Raw genomic sequence first — 24,142 nt, 5'->3', positions numbered from 1 at the left:
GAGTTACAAACATCGATGAGAGGGAAACATCGATCAGCTGCCTCCTGCACACCTCCATCCCTTTTCCTTTTCATGTAATGTTTAATATACTGAGACGGGTCAAAGCAGAATTGATATGCCAGTTTGCAGTGCTATAAAAAGAGAAAATGTTAAGTGGTGAGTGTTGTAGGACTATATGCCTACTTTCCTCCTTCTCTTTGCAGAGTAATGAGTAGTCGTGGTAGAAAATTGGCAAAACAGCCGAAACCGGTTTGGCTCAGTGGATAGAGCGTCCGCCTGCGGACTGAAAGGTCCCAGGTTCGATTCCGGTCAAGGGCATGTACCTGGGTTGCGGGCACATCCCCAGTGGGAGATGTGCAGGAGGCAGCTGATCGATGTTCCTCTCTCATCGATGTTTCTAACTCTCTATTCCTCTCCCTTCCTCTCTGTAAAAATCAATAAAATATATTAAAAAAAAAAAAAAAAAAAGAAAATTGGCAAAACATGGCTGAGAAAAAAAAGAGTACCTATAATCCTAGAGATAACTACTGAAAACTTTTTTTTTTTTTTAACTTTAGGGAGAGGGAGAGAGAAAAAAAACATTAATGTGAGAGTAAGACATCAATTGGTTGCCTCTTGCACACCCTTTACAAGGGATCAAGCCTGAAACCCAGGCATATGCCCTGACCGGGAATTGAACTGGCAACCTTTCTGTGCATGGAACAATGCCCAACCAACTGAGCCACACTGGCTAAGGCACTACAGTGAACACTGTGATGTTCAGTTCTTCCAGATTTTTAAGTTCTGCATTTATGCACAATACTTGTGTATGCAAGTATTTTAAACAAAAGTAAAACAAATAATACTTAAAAGTTATAGGTTAAATTTCATTATAATAAACAGGAGATTTTCCCATATTATTGTGATGTACTAGAATTTGAATTTTTAGATAGTTCTTGAAATACGCAGTACTGAAAACTAAAATCATTTCCCCTAAGAACAGGAACGAGACAGGGATGCCCACTTTCACCACTCTTGTTTGACATAGTACAGGAAGTACTAGCCATAGAGATCAGACAAGAAGAAATAAAAGGCATCCAAATTGGAAAAGATGAAATATGCAGTACTGGTTCTACCTATCGGATATCTAGAAATTTCTGTTATAGAGAAATTTATTATAGCAGAATTTAAACTGGAGAAACTTAGTTCGGTGCTCCTGCTTCTCCCCACTATTTCCTGGACTGCTGCCCTTAGAGAAAACAGACAATTCAGCTGCCAAATGGGGGTTTCTGCTAGGTAGGTCTGTCAATTTACAGGAAAACTCCTCACTGCAAAATCCAGGCAGCACTAGCTGCTGTTCCTCTGTGGCATGCCTCTGTAATTCTGCCCTGGGAAAGTATAGAAATGAGTTATGGTGGCTGCTTTGCTCCTGAAGCTAATTAAAAAGGCCAGGTACAGTATGGAGAGTCTAAAGAAACAAACACGATCCGAATTCTAACAAAGATCACCTTGCCTCCATTCTCAGTGAAGAGCACTTGTACCTATTCAGGTCTGACAATCACAATTCAGACACCACCCTCCTGTGTGGGGGAATTCAGGACACTCACTGTGCAGAGACTTCTGTCTGCAAGGTGGGTTGTGATCTGGGGCAGCATCCAAGGTAAGGGATCGGATTACAGTCTCACACACGAACTGGGTCCCACTCAGGTCATCTTCTGCCTCCTCCACTGAAGTAATATTCTCAGCCCTCCTCTTTACCGATGCCGTGGAATCTGAAAGACATGAACCTTGTCTACACTTGGTTCTCAACCTTCTGGCCCTTTAAATATAGTTCCTCACGTTGTGACCCAACCATAAAATTATTTTCGTTGCTATTTCATAACTGTAATGTTGCTACTGTTATGAATCGTAATGTAAATATCTGATATGCAGAACGGTTTTAGGTGACCGCTGTGAAAGGGTTGTTTGACCGCCAAAGGGGTCGCGACCCACAGGTTGAGAACCGCTGGTTTAAAGTGTTAAGAACCTTTCTCCAGTCATGTACCCATGCTTAATACTACACAAAGGAATAGATACTATTCCATGTCAACGTGAGGAGACTTAATATGAGATGCTACAGGAAAACCATTTATAAGCTAAGGTAGGATTAGTTGGGAGAAAGGGGTATCTATAAAAACGGTGTGGTATGAAATGGGAGAATGGAAATACTTTAGAAATATTTAACCCCTTACCAGAGAGAGCTTTTAGTCCCGCCCCTTCACTCTCTTCCTGTATCTGCCCCAAGCCTGGCTTCTCTATTAAAGGGCTGTCATGTGGCAGAGGAGACATGCAGGGAGTCATATCTGGAGAAGGAAGACAGGAGAACCATCAACCAAGAAAAAGCATCACATCATCAATAGTCAGTGTCCAGAAGCAGCAGCTCATTGGCTTCTTGCTTCCTACAGGGCTAATATAAACTCAGGTATGCTTCAAGACCTGTTGTAAAGATTTCTCCAGACTATTAGGTACATAAGTGTCTCAGACAGATGAAACAATGCAGGAAGTATCATAAACAGTTGTCTGGTCCAGAAGACAATGTCCAAGACAGAACCATGAATGTATAGGAACAAAGGGACACAAACATCTAGAGAAAAATGGAGATGAGGGTCCCTTTATGGTGGGGAGGCTTTATACAAACGTGTATTGTACAGAGTTCACTTATTATCCGCTTTACCTAGCTTCCTTTATGCCTGTTAATAAAATAAGGTGGATTTTATGACAGTCTTACCTACAGGGGTGTTATGGGGCACTCTCTCCAACTCTTGGACAATGTTAATATCCAACAGCTCAAAGGACAGCAGATCCTGGGGAAAAAATAGGCAATGTTAGGCAGTACACACTGGAATAATGTTTTGTCTTCACAGGATTTGCAAGGCCATTGAGCTCCACATCATCCTAGATTGAACTCTGTTCAAATTCATGCCCCACCTCAGCCAAGTGCAAACAAGGAAGAAGAGTTAAATGGATACTAGATATTCAAATAACCAAATGGTAGAAAAGAGAGAAAATGCAGTGGGGGTGAAGGAGAACCAATATGAAGAGGCAACTAAAGGGAAGTTGTGGTAAAGCACAAAACTGAGTTCCCAATTCAAAAAGCAAGCATTTAGTTTGGAAACTCGCTTCTATATATCTTGCCATTCAGTGCATCTGACTGACTCATGGTGGGCATATCTCTAACTTTCTGGGCACCATCTATGGCTATACCACCTTCTCTTCAACAAGTTAAGAGCTCTTTCCCGTGCTTTCTGTCCCTTGCCCCTCAAAGTGCTCAATCTTCCACCTGGGCAGTTAAAAGGTCCACAGATGGGATGTAGAGCTCCCTCTCGCTGGCAACATTTTTTGTCTTCTGTGGGATGTAGGTTCCTGTCCCTTCTGTCTGTTCAGTTGCCCCAAGCTGAATTTCTTCTTTAGCCAGAAGAAAAGTTTCCTATAGAGAAAAACCATTGGGACAAATTTTAGGCCTTTCAACAGAACTCAACAAGGCAAGCTGACGAACACCGCAGCACCTTATAGAAAAGTTGCAAAAATAGTAGAGTTGACTTATTACCCCCTTTACCTAGCTTCCTATAATGACAACAACTTAGGTTAACCATAGTATCAACAGTCAAAACCAGGACATTAACATTGGGTAACTAAATTTCAACAGTAAACACTCTAAAAAAGTGCCCATCTAATACAGGGAAATTACCTAAAAAATTGCACCAAGTAACAACTAGGGCAAGACTTCATGAGTATTTAGGGGACACACACAAGGGACACTCAGGAGAGATGAATGTTACGGAGCAAAGCCATCAGCCCAGCAGTTCCACAGGCCAACCAGGCAGTCCTACTTTCCCTAGTGTAGCAAAGAGGCTGGCAATGCATCATTACGAAGACATACAGAAACACCGAGGAGCACCTGCACCAGATCCTAAGGATACACAAACAAAGCCCCCCGAGTACTAGGCCCAATATAAGCATATCCATGTTTTGGGGGGAAGGGGAGAGCCAACCTTTCCAGATTTCTGAAAGAACAACCAGCTATGAGTGGGCTCTTTTAGCTGGTCACCTCTCCCAGTACTCACCTCTTGCTGGCAGGTGAGATCACCAGTTTTGCTTGAGTTAATCATGCTCTTTTCAATGTTATCAGAGCTTTCTGTGGAGCAGAGAGGATCTACTATGATACTGCACCAGACCCGAGGTCCAAACTGCTGGCCTTTGTGAGAAAGCCGCCAGTGGGAAGTGTATGTTCCCTCCAAGGCTGGGGCAATGAACTCCACAGACACAATTCCCACATGGCCAGCCTTGAGGCAGGGGACCAAAACATCCTTCTTTTCTGTCGAAGCCATAGTTAGGTTTCCCCACATGAACTTGAGCTGAAATAACAGTGGCAAGAGAAAGAAAGCAAGCTTGTTAGCTGAGCACTCTGTCACTTCAAATCACTTCATCTTCACATTTTTGTGGGAAAAATACCTTTGTATCTGTACTCCACTTTACATTTCCTGTATTTTTCATCCTCCAGTGTTTGATAAACTTGGTTCCTGGCTGAAGGTGAGTCCCATCAGGCAAATTCTCATCCACAAATGCTGCACTGAGGGTTGGCATAACTGGGGCACAGGGCTGCAAAGGGAGCCTGAACAGAAATTCAGATAGTCACCTGCTGTTGGATGTGATGGCTTCTGAATATCCAACACTGTAGTTTGAGGCTCTGACTCTTGAGGATGCACTAATGCATTTGCCTTATAAGTAATATTAATGACATTTTTTAACAAACAGAAGACAAATCTGACTCCTGAACTAAAAAGTTATGATGAGGATCTGTAAATAAAACAACTGAAGAGTCAGAGTTAAAATATTTGCTCTTTTGCTTCAAATCCAGACTGCCTTCAGTGAAAAGAGTTCTCACCACCAGTTCTAAACTTTACTGGTTTCTATCTTTCTGAAGAAGGCAACAAAGGAAGTGTCAAAAATAACTACCAAACCATCCTTTTAAGAATGTTAGGATCAGAGAATGGGAAATTTACGAGTTTGGGTGTTAGGAGCTACGAATAAATATGAGAGATGTTGGCTGAAGTTCTAGTTTTAGAGGGCTGGACCTCAAGACTTGGCTCCCACTCTGGCCCCGGGCTTACATTAGGGTGTTGGACTGCAGTAAGCTCTCAGGTCGGCCCAAGGGACACTTGGGGCCCTGGAGTCCATGGATGGAATTCCACAGATGAATCTTCCTGCGGAGTTTAAGCTGCTTTTTAAGTTCCTTGACCTCTGCTTTACGCTGTTTCTTCTCAGCTCGCAACCTTTGCTTTTCTGCTTTAAGAAAATTCTTGTCAACCTGCTTCTGGAGCCTGTGAGACAACAAATGATAGTCTTAAAAACAAACCTCACAAATCTTGAAGCTACTTTGAGCTTTTTGTAGTCTCTATCAGTGCCAGCTTATAGTTTAGTTTCTTTCTTTAAAAATTAAATTTATTGGGATCATACTGGTTAATAAAATTAACCTCTTTCTGCAGTTCTCATTTCCATTTCATTAGCTTTGGATAATTGTCCCCATCATTGCACATCAACTAGAAATGAGCCAGAAATAAGTAGACTATTTGTAGTTTTGTGACTCACTGCCTGTCACCAGAACCAGGAAGCCAGAGAACACACATCCCATGTATAAATGGTTTACCTGGCTTGTTCCAGAGCAGCAGGAAGACGAGGAGTAGAGAACCTTGAGTGAGAGAACGATTCAGAGGAACCCACAACAGGTCTCCGCAACTTCAGCAGGACATGGTTGGAGTCATGGACATAGGGCCCCGATTCACAATCTTCACAGATATTGTAGGATGGGCATAGGCTATGGGAGAAAAAAGGCACAGTGGGAAATACATGAGGTAGGGAACTATGAGACCAAACTTCTTTATTTGCTCTATTACCAGCTAGGTAGTAACCTGAGCATGCTATCCAACCGTGCTATGTACTAATTTTCCTCATTAATAAAATGAGGACAGAAACAATTGACCTATTTCTATTTCAAAGGACAATCTATGGGAGGAAGCAAGAGATGAAAGTATTTAGAACAACAGGGAGATAATTTTTGGTGATCTAATTTTGTTTTGGGGAACATAATTTTGTCCTGCTCTGTTCATTCAAATGTATATCTGAACACATCAATCTGAATAGTTATTCAAATTGATATTTTTTTCTTATGAGTGAAGAATGGCTTGCTTCCAACCAGAGCTGCTATATCTAATGCTCGGAGATAGAGTACATCCAATTTCCCATTATTTACCCAGAATGCCAGGAAGGCCTTTCAGGTCTACTAATAGCTATCACTCCCAAGTCACTGCTTACCTGCACTGGTAGCGCACACCAAAGATCCTCCGTTGACAGCTGCTACAAGAAATATGCCAATTGAACTGGTTTTCTGGCAAAAACAGTGTTTCCTCTGAAATAGGCATTGAGACTTCTGAGGGACAGGAGCCCAAGGATGGGTTCTGGAGGACAAGCTTCTCATGTAATTTCTGTTCAAGTTTCTCAACAGTTTCTTTAACCACTTGTTCTCTGAACTATAACACAGAGCAGAAGATGGGGGGAAACCCATCAGTTCTGATATTGGGAAAAGGCATTAAGATATTAAATAGACCTCACCATCTCTAGTATAATATAAGAACATAATAAACAGCTAATATCTACTGAACAAATGAACAGAAACATAGCAAAAGGTCTAGTCTCCTACAGTAAAATGGTTCAAAAAATAAAAATAAAAAACTTTTGATTAGTAAATTTCCAACTTCTTTCTGAAGCATAGAGATTTGTTCCTTTCCATTAGAACGAAATGCCCTCTTTTTCTGTTACATCACTGCAAAAGTTGAGAGCTTTCTTTATTGGAACTGCTCTAGTTTGGAAATTATTAGCTACTAGAGGCAGCAGCCATCTGGGTTCAGCTTTCTATTTCTCCCACATTCCACACATTGCTGCTAAAACCCTAGTCACAGAGAACACTCACTGTCTCCAGGTAGCTTGTGAACCAGTCTGGGGGCCTGTCTGGAGGCTGGTCTGCATCAGATGGAGCAAGCGGAAACTGCTGCAAGAAAACATAATCCAAGATCTTGGAGGTTACTTTTTATTTCTATTTAAAATAAATTTCCTGAAATGTATTATTTTGAGTTTTTTTGTCAAACAAAATATGTGGGTAAAAAAAAAAAAGAGAGAGACAGTATGAATAAGTATAAAAGGAAAACAAAGTCTGTGTCATCCTATTTGCCCCCCCGCCCAGAAGTACCACTGTTACCAGTTTTAAAAAGTCAGACTGACATGGTCACCATAACTCCCACTCTTTCTGAAAAGCTCAAATCTTACACCAGAGAATGAAACATAAGGTTAGAGAAACTGTAGAGAAAGGTCCACTCCCTTCATACCTGTGGTGCAGGTTCCTCTGGGGTCTTCATGTCTGATCCCAAGACTCTCATCAGTGAAGAATAATGTGCAAGTGGCTTTTTCCCTGTCCTCGAAACTGGCGGTTTTTCTGCTAGAACTGGGGGTGGAGCTTCATCAACGACACGGTAGCCTTCATGGACTTGCATCTGAAGTTGGTTTCCCTGCTTAACTGCCATCTGAGAGCATAGGTTATGAAATAAAAACATACTGTGTGATTCTCCTCTTCCAAAGGAAAATTCAAAGACACTCAAACAGAAGAGGTGTGGTGAGTTATGCTGGAAAATATTTGTTTAATGAAGTCAAATGACATACATGTCAGCCTGCTGTTTCTTTGTCAAGAATGTTAACTAGGAATGGTTTTGTTTTTAAAAACACAAAAGTAGGTTTTCAGTGCAGCACTTTATTAGCTGTTTTCATTAACTGGGTTACTACTTTCCTGTGTAATTGGTTTTTATGTAGGTCTTCATTTATGGATTTTCACCTCAACTTTTCAAAAAAGTCAATCCCAGACTACCAGAACCTGAGAGAAACTTAAAGTTATGCCCTATAGTTATTTATTTTCCCACTAAGAATAGTACTTTAGAAAGCATGTTTATGTGGTCACCTCTCTTTGAAGACCATCTTCTTAAAAATCCTATTTTGAAAACTACTTCAAAGAGCATTTGAGGTTCCAGGAAGGTACTCCAATGTCCCAGAGATTAAGAAGTCAAGTCCATGGGGTTTTAACTTCTCCCACTTGTCACTCAGTGACAAGCTATGTATTTTACACGTAAGACTTTTCAAGATTTCATTTTAATAAATCATTCCATGGTCAATAAGTTTGAAAGATATTATTTAAATCAGAGATCAGCAAACTTTTTAAAGGGCCACATAATAAGTATTTTAGGCTTACAGGCCAACTTACTGTCACAACTACTCAAATCTGTAATAGCACAAAAGCAGCCACAGACAATAGTGAATGGACATGGCTGTGTTCCAGCAAAACTTCATAAAAACATATAGCTAGCCCACTAGGTACAGTTTGCCAACTCCTATTTTAGACCATAAACAACAAGCTTTTAGTAAAACGTGTAGTAGAGCCTGTAGATAAAATTGCTCAAGGAAACATGTCTAAATATAAACATGGAATCTTAAGTACTAAATAATATTATCATATACTAGAGGCCCAGTGCATGAAATTCGTGCACAGGTAAGGTCCCTAGGCCTGGCTGGCGATCAGGGCTGATCTGTGGGGCAACCAGCACCCACTGGCACCCACCTTGGCTGGCCTGGGGGCAGCTCCTGCGTTGAGTGTCTGCCCCCTGGTGGTCAGTGCATGTTACAGCAAACCGTCATTCGGTTGATTTGCATATTAGGCCTTTATTACATAGGATATATATACATATATACACACATATGTATACAGTCTTGGCTTATATAAACTCTAGACTACTGAGGTCCAAGATTCCTGACTGACTAGGTAAACTAATAGTGACTGTGGGAAATGTATTAGTTTGTAAGATCTAAGAAGACTTTTTTAGTGAATAAACTACTATAGCTTCTGAGAACAGGGAAAGAGAAAAGCCAGGAAAACTTGGATAAGATTGAAGGGGATGGGAGGACAGCAGGCTGAAATAGCTGAAAAGTAGGAAATAGGAAGACCAGATGAAATTGGGGCAGAGGGAAATTATGAAGCATGAAATATTAACAGAGATGGATATCTTAACTAAGAATCCAGGGAAAGGCTTGAATATCCAAAACCAAGAGACTAGCTGGTAAGATTTCTAAGTAAAAACCAAGAAAGACATCAGCTAAACTACTGAAACACTTGGCACTAGAACAGCAATTTTGACAGAAACCAAAAAGGGCAAATCCAACTTTCAGTGAAAAAATCTTGCCTTTCCCTCCCTAGACTAAAAGTGATTATGGAAATAACTTAGTCTTGGACTAGAAGTTCACAAAGAACAATGAAACATTAAAGAAAAACCTGAACTAAGGTGGTAATGAAAGGACAGCTGGCACAACTTAAAGAAGTGACCTTGAGGAATGCTCTGATCCATCACTGACAGACAAGGGATTGTTTGTAAATGGATGCTTTCTACCTTAAATTCTCCCATATTATACTGCAACAATCTATAGGGGGATCAAGGTGAAGGAAGAAGATAAAAAATATCAACCAGAAAGTACCATTCCAGAGTTCTTTGTATTTTTAAATGCTAGGATGGTGGCACCAAGACCAGCAATGAGATGGAATGATAACTGAAAAAAAAAAAACACCTTTATATTTGGGGCTGCCTTTTGCTGAATGGTATGCCCATGCATCATAGTTTCCCTAAAGACAGGTTTTGCTCTATTTATATTCATTAGTTTCTCCCCATGGCCAACAGAATTCAGGTTCAAGTTTTATCAATAAACATTTAAAAATTATTTGAAAATAAGATGCAATGACCATTACCTTAAGTGCTTCTTCATATTCTCCTAAAAGGATAAAAAATACATATGGTGATATTTCTTCACCAGTCCAAAAGGTTCTATTAAGTACAGCCAATCCTTACTTTTAAGAATTCTTAGCTTACAATCCTTACACATGAACAGCTACTATCATTTTGCTGACAAATTCTTTCTCATCACATTGCAAATAGAAGCTACTTGCAGGTTAGTCCTCCCCTTTAATCCCATTACTGGAGCCTTCTAGTTACAAAACCTCCACACAGATCCCTCACACTAGGCTTAATGGAACTCAGGACTCAAGGGAGTTCATGAAATACTATCATTTCAGCTGTTTAAAATAAGTTTTTGGGGGCTAGCCTGGGAACCTAGCCTTCAAATATAACATTATTCCTGTAGCAAAATATACTCCAACCTCTGAACAATCATCTTACAAATAAGCTTCTAGAATACCACTTGTTTGTGAACTGACATTAACATATATACCAAGTCAGAGACAAATGTAATACCAGACCAAATTGTATGTGTTGGACTGGGAGGCAGTTCAGATTAGCATCTAAACATAAGAGAATTTCCCATTAAAGCTATCCTTAGGCTCTGTCCTGGCTGGGTGGCTCAGCTGATTGGAGCATTGTCCCGAAAGGTTGTGGATAGATTCACCATCAGGGCACATGCCTAGGTTGAGGGTACAATCCTAGTCGGGGTGCATATGGGAAGCAACCAATTGATGTTTCTCTCTCTCTCTAAAAATCAATAAAAAAAACGACAACATATCCTCAGGTGAGGATTTTGTTTAAACAAGCTGTCCTTAGGCTCCAACCAAAGGCACCTCTAGATACAAAAAACTGCTATAGCCGAAACCGGTTTGGCTCAGTGGATAGAGCGTCGGCCTGCGGACTGAAAGGTCCCAGGTTCGATTCCGGTCAAGGGCATGTACCTGGGTTGCGGGCACATCCCCAGGAGGGGGTGTGCAGGAGGCAGCTGATCGATGTTTCTCTCTCATCGATGTTTCTAACTCTCTATCTCTCTCACCCTTCCTCTCTGTAGAAAATCAATAAAATATATTAAAAAAAAAAAACTGCTATAAAATAAAAATATGCTATGTAACTAATGTCCATGGATAAATGAGTACAATGTCAATTTACTGTATATCAAATTCTACTCTAAAATTAATATTGCAACAAGAATGAGTGTATATGGAAATGTATATGCCAGTGAACAGATGAAGGCTTTTGACTTACCTTGACTGTTGATGGATACCTGTAAAAGAACAAAAAAGCAACAGTGAATTATAAACCTCTCATCAATTGAGCAGTTTACTAGGACCAGACTCACAGGATAGATGCAAAATCTCAGGTTAGGGGTTCAGCTTTCCTAGTACCATGAACTAGTTGTAATTAATAGTTAAGGAATTTTACTACTTAACTACTTTATTCTTTATTTCAGGTACATTAAGAAGCAGCATAATATAATGGCTAGGAGCCTCGGCTCTGGAGCCAGAGGGTATGGAATGAACCTCTACTACTTCCCAGCTTATGTGCCTTTGGGTAAGTTTATTAATTAATCTCTCTAAAGTCTCAGTTTCATGTAAATAGGAAAATGATGACAATGCAGTACCTAATATATAGTATTGCTTTTAGACTGACACGTTATAACCACTCAACAAAGGTTGGTCAGTATTATTATTATTATTATTATAAATGAAATGGCAACTTATGATATACTTAAATTTAAGATCAGGACATAGTTTTAAAAGTTATCTCTCATATTTTCTTCTTCAACGTTGCTTCCCCATTTCTCAACTCCATCTCAAATGCCATAAGTCAGCTTAGAACATGCAATTATCAAATACATATAAGCCACTACACAAATGAGATAAACAGCATTCTGAATTCTTCAAGCCCCACATCAGTCTTGAAAAATAAAATCCCTACTCTGGATGCATAGCAATGGGTACCATAATATACTTTACCTCTTCATTTTCCTCATCCAGGTATTTTATCTGAATAGTGTTCAGATCAAATGAAACTTTTACCTGCAAATGAAATGTACACACTCTATGATCAAGATATCAAAAAGGTAGTTTGTAACAGAAACCTAGACCTTATAAAAGGATGGACATATTTCAGAACATAAACATTAAACATTTCCAATGGTTAAAAAAACACCATAAACAAAGTCAAAAGACAAACAATGGGCTGGGGAAAATATCTGCAACTCATAAAATAGACAAAGGGTTAACATCTGCAATACATGAAGAGCATTTGCAAAACTGATAATCATAAGATTAACAATACAGGTAAAAGTGGGCAAAAATGTACAGAAATGTCATAGGAAAAGAAGTCAACTATGCCTATAAAATACATGAAAACATGTTAAGCTTTAATGGTACTCAGAACAATGCAAATTACCCCTAGCTGGTTTGGCTCAGTGGATAGAGCGTCAGCCTGTGGACTGAAGGGTCCTGGGTTCAATTCAGTCAAGGGCACATGCCTGAGTGGCGGGCTTGATCCCCAGTAGGGGGTGGGGGTGTGCAGGAGGCAGCTGATCAGTGATTCTCTCATCATTGATGTTTCTATCTCTCTTTCCCTCTCCCTTTCTCTCTGAAATTAATAGAAAATATATTTTTTTAAAAATAAAAAAACAATGCAAATTAAAGCAATGAAATGTCTGTCACCCCAACAGAATGGCAAAAAAAAAATTTAAAGCCATAATGTCCAATATTGTCAAAAATTAATTTAGTGCACTGTAATGTATTCCTGTGCGGTGCTACAACTATTTGGCAATATTCATTAAATAATTAAAATCACTTATCTTGTGACCCATTAGTCTCATTTTGGGAAACTTTATCCTATAGATCAGTGTATAAGTTATATACTAAGAGCTAGCCCCTGTGGTTTATTTTATAGTGGTTAAAAAACACACAACATCCTTTGACCTTGAGGACATTATGTTAAGTGAAATAAGTCAGACAAAAAACAAATAATGTGTGATTTCACTTACATGTGGAATATTAAAAATAAACACACAAATGAACTCAGACACAGAAAACATATTGTGGTTGCCAGAGGCAGGGGGTAGAAGGTGGCTGAAATGGATGAAGGTGGTCAAAAGGTACAAACTTACAGTTAAAAATGTTGTAACTATGTGTGGTGATGGGTATTAACTAGACTTATTGTTGTTATCCTATATAATAAAAGCCTAATATGCTAAGTGTCCGACTGCTTGTTTGACAGTTCCACCAGTTGCTATGATCCATACTGATCACCAGAGGGCAGATGCTCTGACCGGTAGGTTAGCTTGCTGCTGGGGTCCCACTAATCGGGATTGGGCGAGACGGGCCAGACACGACCTGGAGCCCTCCCACGGTCCCTCCCTGGCCCAGATCGTGCACTGGTGGGGTCCCTCGCCTGGCCTGCACCCTCTCCCAATCCGGGACCCCTCGGCGCATGAATCCATGCACTGGGCCTCTAGTATATAAACATGGAATTATATTGTACACCTGAAACTAATATAAAATAAAACTAATACATTTCAATTTAAAAAAACCACACATAATCTTTCAATAAGGAATGGTTAAATTATAATAATACAATATAAATAATGTGGACAATCTATACTTTTAAAAAAATGAGCTTGATTTCTTATCTAGTCACTAAAAACTATGTTTAAAATATACTTTTGGGGAAAAGAAAACAAACAAGCTGTGTACTATAATGTTTATAGTAAGATCCTAGTATGATATCTATATGAACATGGCTGTTAATGTTGATTACCCCAGAGAGGTGGGAAGTGGATGGAGGGACATTAACTTTTTCTTTATATATGTTTGGATTGTTTCACTTCTATTTATAATGGGCACATATTACACTTTTGTAATTTAACATTTACAATAAAGAAAAAAGGCAAGCTGTCAGCTCATTTAACTACTAGGAAAAAAAGATTAACTGTGTTTGATTTTCAGATTATTTGACAAAGATCCAACTTTCCGCCTAACCATCTGTCTGGGACAGTATAAAGAACTTACAGCAGTGCTGGAAGACAGGGGACTAGATCAGACCATAATTTGTGGTCTCTCCACCATTTATTTTCCTTTTTAGTTGCCATAACACATAACCAATTACGAGGTTTTTTACTAACCAGGTAAAAGTAGGTTTTTACCAAAGTGTTTGTTAGATAAACAGTTATACAGGAAGTAAAACATTCACTACTGCAAACCAAGCAAGAGTACAAAGGGCAAACCAAGAGGAGGAAAAGCATTAACAAACATATGTTATACCCTTAATGGTTCACAAACCACAGTAACATACTTGCTCTCACGAGAGAGAACATTCCTCTGGGGCCTGGTTAGGGTGGGGCCCACACCAATTCATTCCTCAGACTGTTCCTAAAATTAATAGGTTTTCTAAGTCCTATCTCACTTAAAAAACAAACAAATAATTTTCCAAAAGGCTCAGAAATGGTAAATATGACAGACTTTGCAGCTATGAAACAACACTGCTAAAAATAGCTACCTCTGGAGGGGAAAATCTATGGTTAAAGGATAGAGAAATAAAATAAAATTAACACTCACCATAGCTTCGACATCAGCCCAAGTTGTATTTTCTGGATCGGAAACCAGAAAGCTTTGAGTTTCATTTTTAAAACTCACATTTAGAGTAACCTGTGGTTCCATGCTGTGATGCTAGAGTTGAGAGGAGAGAGGAAACATTAGAAAGAGTGTAAATTGCATAGACATATATTCAACCAATACTTTGAGGATTTAATATAGGCTCGGCTAGACTAGGAGGACACAGCAGTGAATGAGAAGACAATGTCTGCTCTTCTACTTACAACCTAGTGGATAGTTGAAAACAAATCTCAAGGTTAAATGTTTGCTGAGAAAATGTAAATTTTGGCCACATCCAGATAAATCATCTAATAAAATCCTTTAGAATTTTCTGGAACTTCATAATGATTGGTTAATCCCTGGCTCATTTGGTTGAGCATGTCACCCGCTTAGACCAAAGACTGTCGTTGGATTTCCAGTCAGGGCACATGCTGAGATTTCGGGTTCAGTTGGGGTGCTACCGAGGCAATGAAACAATGTTTCTCTTCCTCTCCCCTCCTCTCTCTCTAAAAATATCAGTAAAAACATATAATGATTGGTTAACTAAACAGATACCTATTATCTTCTAATATCAAGATAAGTAAATTGGATTAGGTCCCTACTGCCAGGGAATTTATTTTTTAGTAGAGGCGGGTGCATGACATTCGTGTGGGGGGGGGTCCCTCAGCACAGCCTGCTCGCAGTCCAGGAGCCCTTGGAGAATGTCCGAGTGACCGGAAGGGGGGTGGAAGGGAGAGGGGCGGGCCTAAGCCACAGTGGGACATCCTTAGCTCTGCCCTGGAGGTGGGAGAGGCTCCACCAAGCTGTGCTTGCCAGCTGCAAACCGTCAGCCCAGGTTGTGGCTGAGCAGTGCTCTCCCTGTGGGAGCACACTGACCACCAGGGGACAGCTCCTGTGTTGAGCGTCTGCCCCCTGGTGGTCAGTGCATGTCATAGCGACCAGTTGTTCCACCATTCCGTCGATTTGCATAGTACCCTTTTATTATATAGTATATTTTTATAACTTGAAAACAACATCCTACACTTTTCTTGGAAAAGAAGATTTTTTCTAAATTGAGCAACCCAGGTTCTCTATTAGATCAATTTTAACAACTTAGAGGCCAAAACACTAGCCCCGTGGTTGGCAAACTGCGGCTTGCGAGCCACATGCGGCTCTTTGGCCCCTTGAGTGTGGCTCTTCCTAAGCCTTAGGAGTACCCTAATTAAGTTAATAACAATGTACCTACCTATATAGTTTAGGTTTAAAAAATTCGGCTCTCAAAAGAAATTTCAATAGTTGTACTGTTGATATTTGGCTCTGTTGACTAATGAGTTTGCCGACCACTGCACTAGCCAGGAAACTACACTGAGGTAGCATTCAACACTCTTCATTCAAGTTTGTCTGTTTTTTGTAGTCTCTTTTACAGAGGATTTCAAACATACATAAAAGTGGAGAGTAATGAACACTTCTAACAGTGATCAATTCCAGGTTGCCCTCACTTCAGCTATACTCCTACATATCCCCAAACCGCTCAATGTGGATTGACTATAGTCAACTAATGTTTTAAGCAAACTATAGCAATTTAATTTTACATCTAATTTTAGTCTAAAGGTCAATAAGTGATAGTAAACTAATTTTTTCAAAAAATTATGGGAAAATTTAAACCTATTCAAAAAGAGCCCTAGCTGGTTTGGGTCAGTGGATAGAGCATTGGCCTGCAGACTAAAAGGTTCCAGGTTCGATCCTGGTCATGGGCACATGCCCAGGTTGCAGGCTCGATCCCTAGTAGGGGGTGGGCAGGAGGCAGCCGATCAATGATTCCATCATTGATGTTTCTATTTCTCTCCATCTCCCTCCCTCTCTGAAATCAATAAAAATATATTTTTGGAGAAAAAAAAAAGAGATTGCCCAGATGGTGTAGCTCAGTGGTTGAGCGTCCCCGACCTACGAACCAAGAGGTCACCAGTTCGATTCCTGGTCAGGGCACAAGCCCGGGTTGCAGACTCGATCCCCAGAAGGGGGCATGCAAGAGGCAGCAATCGATGGTTCCTTTCTCATCAATGTTTCTATCTTTTTATCCCTCTCCCTTCCTCTCTCTCTAAAAATCAATAAACACATATTATAAAGAAAAAGAAGAGATTAATATTTAATGAACCCTATGGGCTCAACAGCTATCTTCCATATTTAACATCAACTCAGGACTCATCTTTTTACAGCAATACCCTTTTCCTATTGGATTATTCCGACACAGCCATCATTTCTTTAAAAAAAATTTTTTTTTTTTAATTGATTTCAGAGAGGAAGGGAGAGGCAGAGAGACAAAAACATAAATGATGAAAGAGAATCATTGATCGGATGCCTCCTGCAAGCCCCCTACTGGGGATTGAGTCTGCAACCCGGGCATGTGCCAATGACCAGAAATGAACCCATGACCTTTCAGTCCGCAGGCTGATGCTCTATCCACTGAGCCAAACCAGCTAGGGCAGTCATTTCATCTATAAAATAATTATGTACCTCTAAAAGATAAGAATTTAAGAAACAACCATAATACTATTATCATGTCTAAGTTAACAATTCCTTAAAGGAATGTCTATTCTGATTGAGGATTAAAAAAACTTTTACATATTGATTGATTTTAGAGAGAGCATGGAAAGGGGAAAGAGAGGGAAGAGAGAGATTTGTTTTTTCATTTATTTATGCATATGCATTCATTGGCTGATTCTTATATGTGTCCTGACCTGGGTTTGAAGCCAAAACCTTGGGGTCAATGCTCTAACCAACAGAGCTACCCTGCTAAGGCCTGTTTTTACTTAAGGATTTTGTTTACTGATGAGTTGTTAGGTTGATTTGTTTTTATGACTTTATAAAAAAATAGTTTGTTTAAATCTAAATATAAACTGTAATGAAAAATGCCAGCTTTTAAACATATTCATTGATTTTTAATAAGCATCTACAAAGAGCCAGATTCTGATCCAGGCACAGAAGATAGGAGATGAACAAGATTAAGCCCCAGAAGTTTACAGCATAAGGCTAAGGGAGCACAGGGGTTGAAAAGAATGGGTTCCAGGCACATTGCTAGCCATGTAACTGTGAACAAGTTATTTAACCACTGAGGTACAATTCCTTAATCTGTAAAATAGGTCTAATATCTCTGCTTTGACAACCTCACAATTTGGTTATCATAAGAACCAAATAAAAATGTGTGTGCAAGTTCTCTGAAAATGTTACTCAAATGTAAAATTATGATAAACCAATCTTTAGAATCTAAAATAGTCCTGTTTTCCACAGTATAATGTACTGCCCTGTCAAACAATACAAGGTCATTTAAAAGGACCTTGAAGGTTTGAGGATTAAGGATTTTTTTTTAAATCCAAAAACAATTATCCCCCACTTAAAAAAATTCTCTGTCTCCACCTAGAGTCAAGTTCATCACCAAAATAATACCAGTTCCTAGCAACCCTGCTGACATCTAGTCATATGGAATGCAATTTGGGGGGGAGGGGTCCTTAAAACTTGAAAAGAATTCCTGTCAACACCCCAGAATCTTGTGCAAAAAAAAATTTATGAAGTGCTTGATTCAGTCTGCCAAAAGTGGGGGCATCTGAAACAGTCCGACTTTTCAACTTCGGAGAAACACACTTCCACACTTTTCAGAGTCCAGAGGACACCCAACCCCCTCCCCCCCTTCTCAAATTATACAATTGGAAATTGGTTTAGATACTTTGGAGCCCGTCCAGCCGGGCGGCTGATGAGAAAACAGGAAGTGGGGGAGGCTAGCTTAGCTGGATCACATCCAGGTCTTGGTAAAGAACTGCCTATTTCCGTTTGGCTTATACGTAAAAATTCTTTTAGCAAGAGCATTCATCTTGAACTGGCGGAGAACAGCAAAGCTATGGTTAGGCCCATCTGTCCTTGCAGTTTAAGCCAGTCACGTCAGGGAGCCGGGGCCTAGGCCTTCAACTTTCATTAACTGGCATCATTCTAACTTCATGCCACTGACTCACCTTGGCTTGGCACAAGTCAGCTTTTCCTCTATGTCGAATTTTTTTTTTTTTCCAGGATACCAACAATCTCTTTAGTGAGACAGGCCTGGGAACCTGAGCTCTGATTACTGTCTCCACCAGAGGCTTGTACAGATATCCCGGACGTTAAAATGTGTGACCTGGAAAGCTGAGTGTCTGGACCTGGGAAGCTGGGTGTTGGATAAAATAAAGAAAAAAAACAACGGTACCTTTCTAATACCAGAGTTCCCTGCCCAAGGAGACTTATGAGGTCCTTAAAAAGAAGAAGGGGATGGGGTTGAGGAGGCTCTGTGTTGCTTTGTTTTTATCCTTGCAGACTTCATTTTAGTCTTCCCGTTATCCTTTCCTAGCATTTCGTGCCCCCAAACAGTGTCACCCGCGCCCGCCCCCCGCCCCCCGCCCCCCCGACTCTCTCGTTTTCTTTACTTAGGGCCCTAGGCCGTCTTTGTGCCGGTGGGTCTAGGCCCTCCCGCAGCACAAGCCGGCCGCTCTCAGCCACAGCCCCTCCATCTCACCGGCGGCATCCGCCCCCTCGGTCCCTCGGAACACGAACGGCTCTCCCATCCCATCACTGACAAGAACCGCTGCCCCCAGACTCGGAAAAAGTCGCCCCTCTTCTTGACAGGACGCCTCCCTTGAACTTCCCCAAGCCCCTCTCGGAGCGACGTGACCCCACCCCCAGGTCATCGCAGCGGCTTCCTTACCAGCTTCCCGCCCCCGGGGGGCGCCTGCCAGAGGCCAGCGCAGGGACCGTTCGCCGCCAGCTCTGCTGCTACCCCTGCGGGGTGAATCTAACATGGCGGAGAGAGACAGAGGCTAGTCCCCAGTTTCTGAGTTTCCGACAAGATGATTGGCTCTTACTGCTTGTCCCTCAAAGCTACCACCCTATGGATTGGTCGAGGGCGCGTTTGCGGGGGCTGGGCCAGAGCTGCCCGAACGGCACAACAATAATAAACACTGGGGATGAGGGGCGGAACCTCGAGTGCGCAGCCGTGGGCTGGAACCGCAGTCCCCTTCCCAGGTAAACTCTGCGCCCACTGCGTTCCCTTAGGTCACTGACCTAGAGGACTACTTACTCGAGATGCGAGGGGCTGGATGGGAATTGTAGTCTTCCTAGGACTTGTAGATTCTTCAGCTTATTCTCCTCTCTTAAGATGCGCAAACAGAACATTCCAATCCATATCTGTTGACGTGAGAAGTGTGCGAAGCTCTTTATAAACTGGGCCGCCCTGAGAATCGTGCCCGCTTCCAGTGTCGGAAGCTCCTCTCCATAGGACTACAGCTTCCAAGGAACACTGTGGCGAAGGTCTTGTGGTCCGCAATGCATGCTGGAAATCGTAGTTTTTTTTTTGCCTACAATCCTTTTATTTACCTAAACTGGAGACTTCCATTGCGGCGGAAAGGGGGAGGTAGCGAGACCTCACCTTGCGAGTGTGTGGGCACTGTCTTGCGTTCAATTCGGGCCTCAGCGAGTCTGACCCCAGCACGGCAATCTCTGTGACGTAATAATTAGCCGTCTCTGGAAGCGTAGAGGTGAGAGGGCGGGCGCCTAATGGAAAACTCCTGGAGAATGCCTTCTCTTCCGTCTCTTACTGATTACGTAACAGGGAACGAATGGCTGGCCAATTGGAAGCTCCTAAGGACTCTCGGCTCTTTCAGCTCCGCCCTTCCGCAAACGTGTTGCGATCTCGTATTCTGAGAGGCTCCCGCTTAGCCGCAGCAGCCGGTTTCCGTGGCAACGGAAAAGCGCGGGAGTTACGGATAAATTGAATTTGCGCGGCTTAAGCTGCCTGAGCTCTCTCTACCCAGGACGGTCGCGGGGTGCTTTTCAGACAACTGGGTTCCTGGGCCGGGAAAGCCGAGACGCTTTGATCTGAGTAGAGGTGAGGGAACTTTGGGGGGGCGGACGGGCTAGGAGCAGGCGTGCAGAGAGTGGGGGAGGGAACTTCTGAAGGACAGCAAGGAGGGTGTTATCTGGCAGGGGCTAGCGGGAGCGTGGAACCCGGGACGCCTAAGAAGTTGCGTATGGCATAGTCGCGGGGAGGGGTGCACTTCGTGGGTCGCGCGGTGGGGGAGGCACAGAGAATAAGGAAGGGGTGTGTCCGAAGGGGAATCCAGATGATAGGAGCTGGAATGTGGTTTTTTTAAAAATATATTTTATTGATTTTTTACAGAGAGGAAGGGAGAGGAATAGAGAGTTAGAAACATCGATCAGCTGCCTCCTGCACATCTCCTACTGGGGATGTGCCCGCAACCCAGGTACATGCCCTTGACCGGAATGGAACCTGGGACCTTTCAGTCCGCAGGCCGACGCTCTATCCACTGAGCCAAACCGGTTTCGGCTGGAATGTGTTTTGAGGGCGCCACTATAATGTGAAAGAGGAGTTGGTATAAGTGAGAAGGGGACCCTGATGAAGAATAGGGGCAGAAATGTGTCTGGGAAGAGGAGGAGACAGGATTTTGTGGGAGGGAGAGCCCTTACGAACTGTATCCAGATACGTTTCCGAGAAGAGACTAGAAAGTGCACGGGCAGTACTAATCCCAGAGGCTGCCGGCATTGGGGGTGCCCGAGGCTCCTGAGATGGGTGCAAGCCGGTGGAAGACACTGGGGAAGGACGGGGGTGGAGAGCCTTGGTTGGTGTTGGTTTTGTTTGTGTTGATTATGGTTTTATGCAAGAAAAAGAAAGCAGCCAGGATGCTTGGAGAAATGTGAGGCTACCGCCCCTCATCCAGTCACCCCACTGTGGCTTTCCCTTGCTTGGAGAAAGGAAGAGACCAAAGGGAAGTGGAAGGAAATGGTTGGAGGCTATATGTGAAAAAATAAAGTATTTAAAGTGACCTGAATTACAATGAAAAACTTAGAATGTTAAAAAATAAAGCTTTTGTTATTAGTTTTATGGTTGGCATAATTCTAAAGCATCCCCATCTTAAATTTCACCTATTTAAAAACCAGAGGCCCGGTGGTATATCTGTGGGGGCCCTCGCCTGGCCTTCGGGGATCAGGCCAAAACCGGCTCTCTGGCATCCCCAGAGGGGTCCTGGATTGCGAGAGGGCACAAGCCAGGCCGAGGGACCCCATCCGTGCATGAATTCGTGCATGAATTCGTGCATGGGGCCTCTAGTATATAGACAGATGCGTATATAGACAAATAACCACATTTGTTTATGTGTTAAAGTTCATTGTAACAGGGAGAGATGGATTTATGTGCGGATCGAGTTGAAGAAGTACAAAATGTCCTTAATGCTATGCAGAAAATCTTAGAGTGTCCAATCTGGTAAGTCAACAGAATTTATTAACTTGAGATTTTTCTTTATATGATTATATCCTATGCAAATGAATAGAACTGACCTTACATAGTAAGGAGGAAAAAATTATAATGTCTGTTAAGATTAGGCTGTTAGCCTGGCTGTTGTGGCTCAGTGGTTCAGCATTGACCTATGAACCTGGAGGTCACGGTTAGATTCCCAGTCAGGGCACATGCCTGCATTGTGGGCTCGATCCCCAGTGTGGGGCGTGCAGGAGGCAGCTGAACAATGATTCTCTCTCACCATTGATGTTTCTATCTCTCTGCCTCTCCCTTCCTCTCTGAAATCAATACAGATACGTTTTAAAAATAAATAAATTGGAAAGCTGCACCTATTGCTCCTTACCTTGAACAAAGAAGAGTAAATTTAAGTAAAATGTCTCTTGTGCTTCATGAAAGTTACTTATCATATTTGGACTCAAATAAAATTAAAGAAAATGCAAGTTGTGTTTTCAGAGAAATACAATATTTATAAGTAACCCTACTCTCCCTTGCCCTTCAACATTTCAGCCAAACAAAAACAAGAGCTAACTAAGATTTACAGCCTAATTTATGTAACATAAGAGCCAGAGAAGCAGGAAATGGCAATTGGGGGAACATTGCTTTTGAAAAGTCATAAAACTCATAATTACGAAGAATGATTATTAAAAAGTCCTCAATAGTGTGGCATTTGGGTCCATTTATTTTATATTTCCACAGAAAATTAAACCAGCAATTTAAAAACCTCAGATACATAAAAATTAAAGATGTAAGATGAGAAAGTTAATGCTAAATTTTCATTTTGGTCAAATACTGTATATTTTACAGCTGATATATTTTTAAAATCTGTTTTCTATTAGAAATACACAGGTTTTTCAACTAAAATTGTGCAGCCTAGTCATTGTTTAACTCATTTAAATGGAAAGTTCTAGGATGGGAATCATATCTACTTCACTTTTTTTCTTTACAGTGCCCAGAACAGTTTGCTGTTATGTCTCAATAGTTTCTGATTGTGACTGGAAGCAGTGTTACTTATGGTAGCTGTAAAGTAGGTTTCTAGCTTTTTTTAGGTCTCGAGAGCTAAAATTCCTTCTTTTGGTCTCTAAGTCACTTTTGGCATTTATTTCTGATACTTGGTAGTTCTTTCTAACTTTTTACATATGACTATATAAAATTCTTGACTTTCAAAAGAGTTTTTAAAATGTGTATCCTGGTGGGTGGTTGTTATTTTTGGAACCTAATCTAGCTTCTTCTTCTAATCACATATCTGTTTTGGAACCTCAAAATGTAGGCATGTAGTTAGGCCTAAAGTATTGACTGGTTTAAAAAGTGTTTTAATATTTGAGCACTTTTTAAAAAAAACTCTCACCTGAGGATATTTTTTCGTTAATTTTAGGAGGAAGGGGCAGGGAGGAAGGGAGAGAGAGAGAGCGAGAGAGAGAAACATCGAAACATTGATTGGTTGTTGTCAGAGCACAAAGCAGGAGCCCTGGTGCTCTGAGTGGCTGTGAGTCCATGTATTCTTCTAAATTCTTCCATTTGACTACGCCAGGGCTGGTTCTTCTTCAAACCCTGCCCACTGTGCTAACTGTTGGGAACTTAGTCCAAGTTCCTCCTTTATCCTCTGCTCACTAGTAACAGGTGTTGGGTCTGAGCCCCTCTGCCTGGGGCTGGACCTCCTAGGACGCCGGGTCTCAGTCGGAGAAGCCATGAGAGGTTGTGGGTAAATAAGAATGAGTCTTTATTGCGGAAGCCCATGGCCATATGGCCATCAGACAAGAACAGTTCTCACAGCAAAGTCCATACAGGCATGTAGCCGGACACCGGCTAGTGAACATAAATCTTTCCCATAAAGCAGCACCAGTCTCTGTACCCACAGCTATTATCTGAGCAGCCACATGCTGCCTCCTAGACTCACCGCCTCACATCGTAGCAGTATCTGAGCTCTCCATCTCAGCAGCTTTTCCTGTCTCCTGCCCAGCGGCTCTCTCTAGCAGACTTCTTCACACACCTCATCCTGGCTGCTCTCTCTCCATACTCCAGCAGACTTCTTCTCACTCCTGCCATAGCTGACTAGACTGGTCAGTAACCTACTTTTATAGTATTTCGATAAAGAAGGCTTCTTGCCAATAGTTACACCAATCATATCGGCTACTGAAGGGCACAGTGTACCATGCATGTGTCCTTACATCCACTCCTGGTATCTTGGCCTGATTAGGATTTCCAGGCTCAGAGTCCTTGAACATCCCATTTAGGCTCATGCCCAGAGCAGCCTTTGGCCATTCTGGTGTATTGATAGCAAGACCTCTGTGCTCCCATTGGCCTTGACTATTCAGGGACCTGGCATGGTTCCTACTTTTGTCTTCTGTATGTGCCCTGCCTGGGGGTCAAACCCACAACCTAGG

General features: G+C 41.7%; 2 protein-coding genes across 6 annotated transcripts in view; one reads left to right on the top strand and one right to left on the bottom strand.

Moving 5' to 3' along the window:
* Positions 1 to 19,930, bottom strand: part of NBR1 (NBR1 autophagy cargo receptor) — a 28,865-nt gene extending 8,935 nt beyond the window's left edge. The window contains exons 1-17 of one of the 5 annotated variants that reach the window (XM_070394385.1): positions 19,530 to 19,930; positions 18,436 to 18,623; positions 14,417 to 14,527; positions 11,816 to 11,878; positions 11,085 to 11,103; positions 9,851 to 9,873; positions 7,398 to 7,592; positions 6,986 to 7,063; positions 6,331 to 6,545; positions 5,666 to 5,833; positions 5,130 to 5,339; positions 4,471 to 4,630; positions 4,083 to 4,373; positions 3,299 to 3,445; positions 2,747 to 2,822; positions 2,211 to 2,321; positions 1,587 to 1,751 (exon numbers count right to left, since the gene is read on the bottom strand). In XM_070394385.1, the coding sequence (XP_070250486.1) occupies positions 1,587 to 1,751; positions 2,211 to 2,321; positions 2,747 to 2,822; positions 3,299 to 3,445; positions 4,083 to 4,373; positions 4,471 to 4,630; positions 5,130 to 5,339; positions 5,666 to 5,833; positions 6,331 to 6,545; positions 6,986 to 7,063; positions 7,398 to 7,592; positions 9,851 to 9,873; positions 11,085 to 11,103; positions 11,816 to 11,878; positions 14,417 to 14,518 (2,023 nt within the window). In that variant the 5' untranslated portion in view covers positions 14,519 to 14,527; positions 18,436 to 18,623; positions 19,530 to 19,930. Of the gene's footprint in view, positions 1 to 1,586; positions 1,752 to 2,210; positions 2,322 to 2,746; positions 2,823 to 3,298; positions 3,446 to 4,082; positions 4,374 to 4,470; positions 4,631 to 5,129; positions 5,340 to 5,665; positions 5,834 to 6,330; positions 6,546 to 6,985; positions 7,064 to 7,397; positions 7,593 to 9,850; positions 9,874 to 11,084; positions 11,104 to 11,815; positions 11,879 to 14,416; positions 14,528 to 18,435; positions 18,624 to 19,157; positions 19,271 to 19,529 lie in introns of those variants that run through there. The other 4 variants (XM_070394387.1, XM_070394386.1, XM_070394384.1 and 1 more) reach the window with 4 other exon arrangements.
* Positions 19,931 to 20,195: 265 nt separating this feature from the next.
* Positions 20,196 to 24,142, top strand: part of BRCA1 (BRCA1 DNA repair associated) — a 55,514-nt gene continuing 51,567 nt past the window's right edge. Inside the window, exons 1-2 of the mRNA XM_070394966.1 lie at positions 20,196 to 20,336; positions 21,630 to 21,728. Coding sequence (XP_070251067.1) covers positions 21,649 to 21,728 — 80 coding nt within the window. The 5' untranslated portion in view covers positions 20,196 to 20,336; positions 21,630 to 21,648. The remainder of the gene's footprint in view (positions 20,337 to 21,629; positions 21,729 to 24,142) is intronic.

The sequence above is a fragment of the Myotis yumanensis genome, unplaced genomic scaffold (assembly GCF_028538775.1).
Source record: "Myotis yumanensis isolate MYYU_CA2020_CCGP unplaced genomic scaffold, mMyoYum1.0.hap1 SCAF_16, whole genome shotgun sequence".
Lineage (NCBI taxonomy): Eukaryota > Metazoa > Chordata > Mammalia > Chiroptera > Vespertilionidae > Myotis > Myotis yumanensis.
Note: the sequence above shows the minus strand (reverse complement) of the source record. Positions and strands in the feature narration are given on the sequence as shown.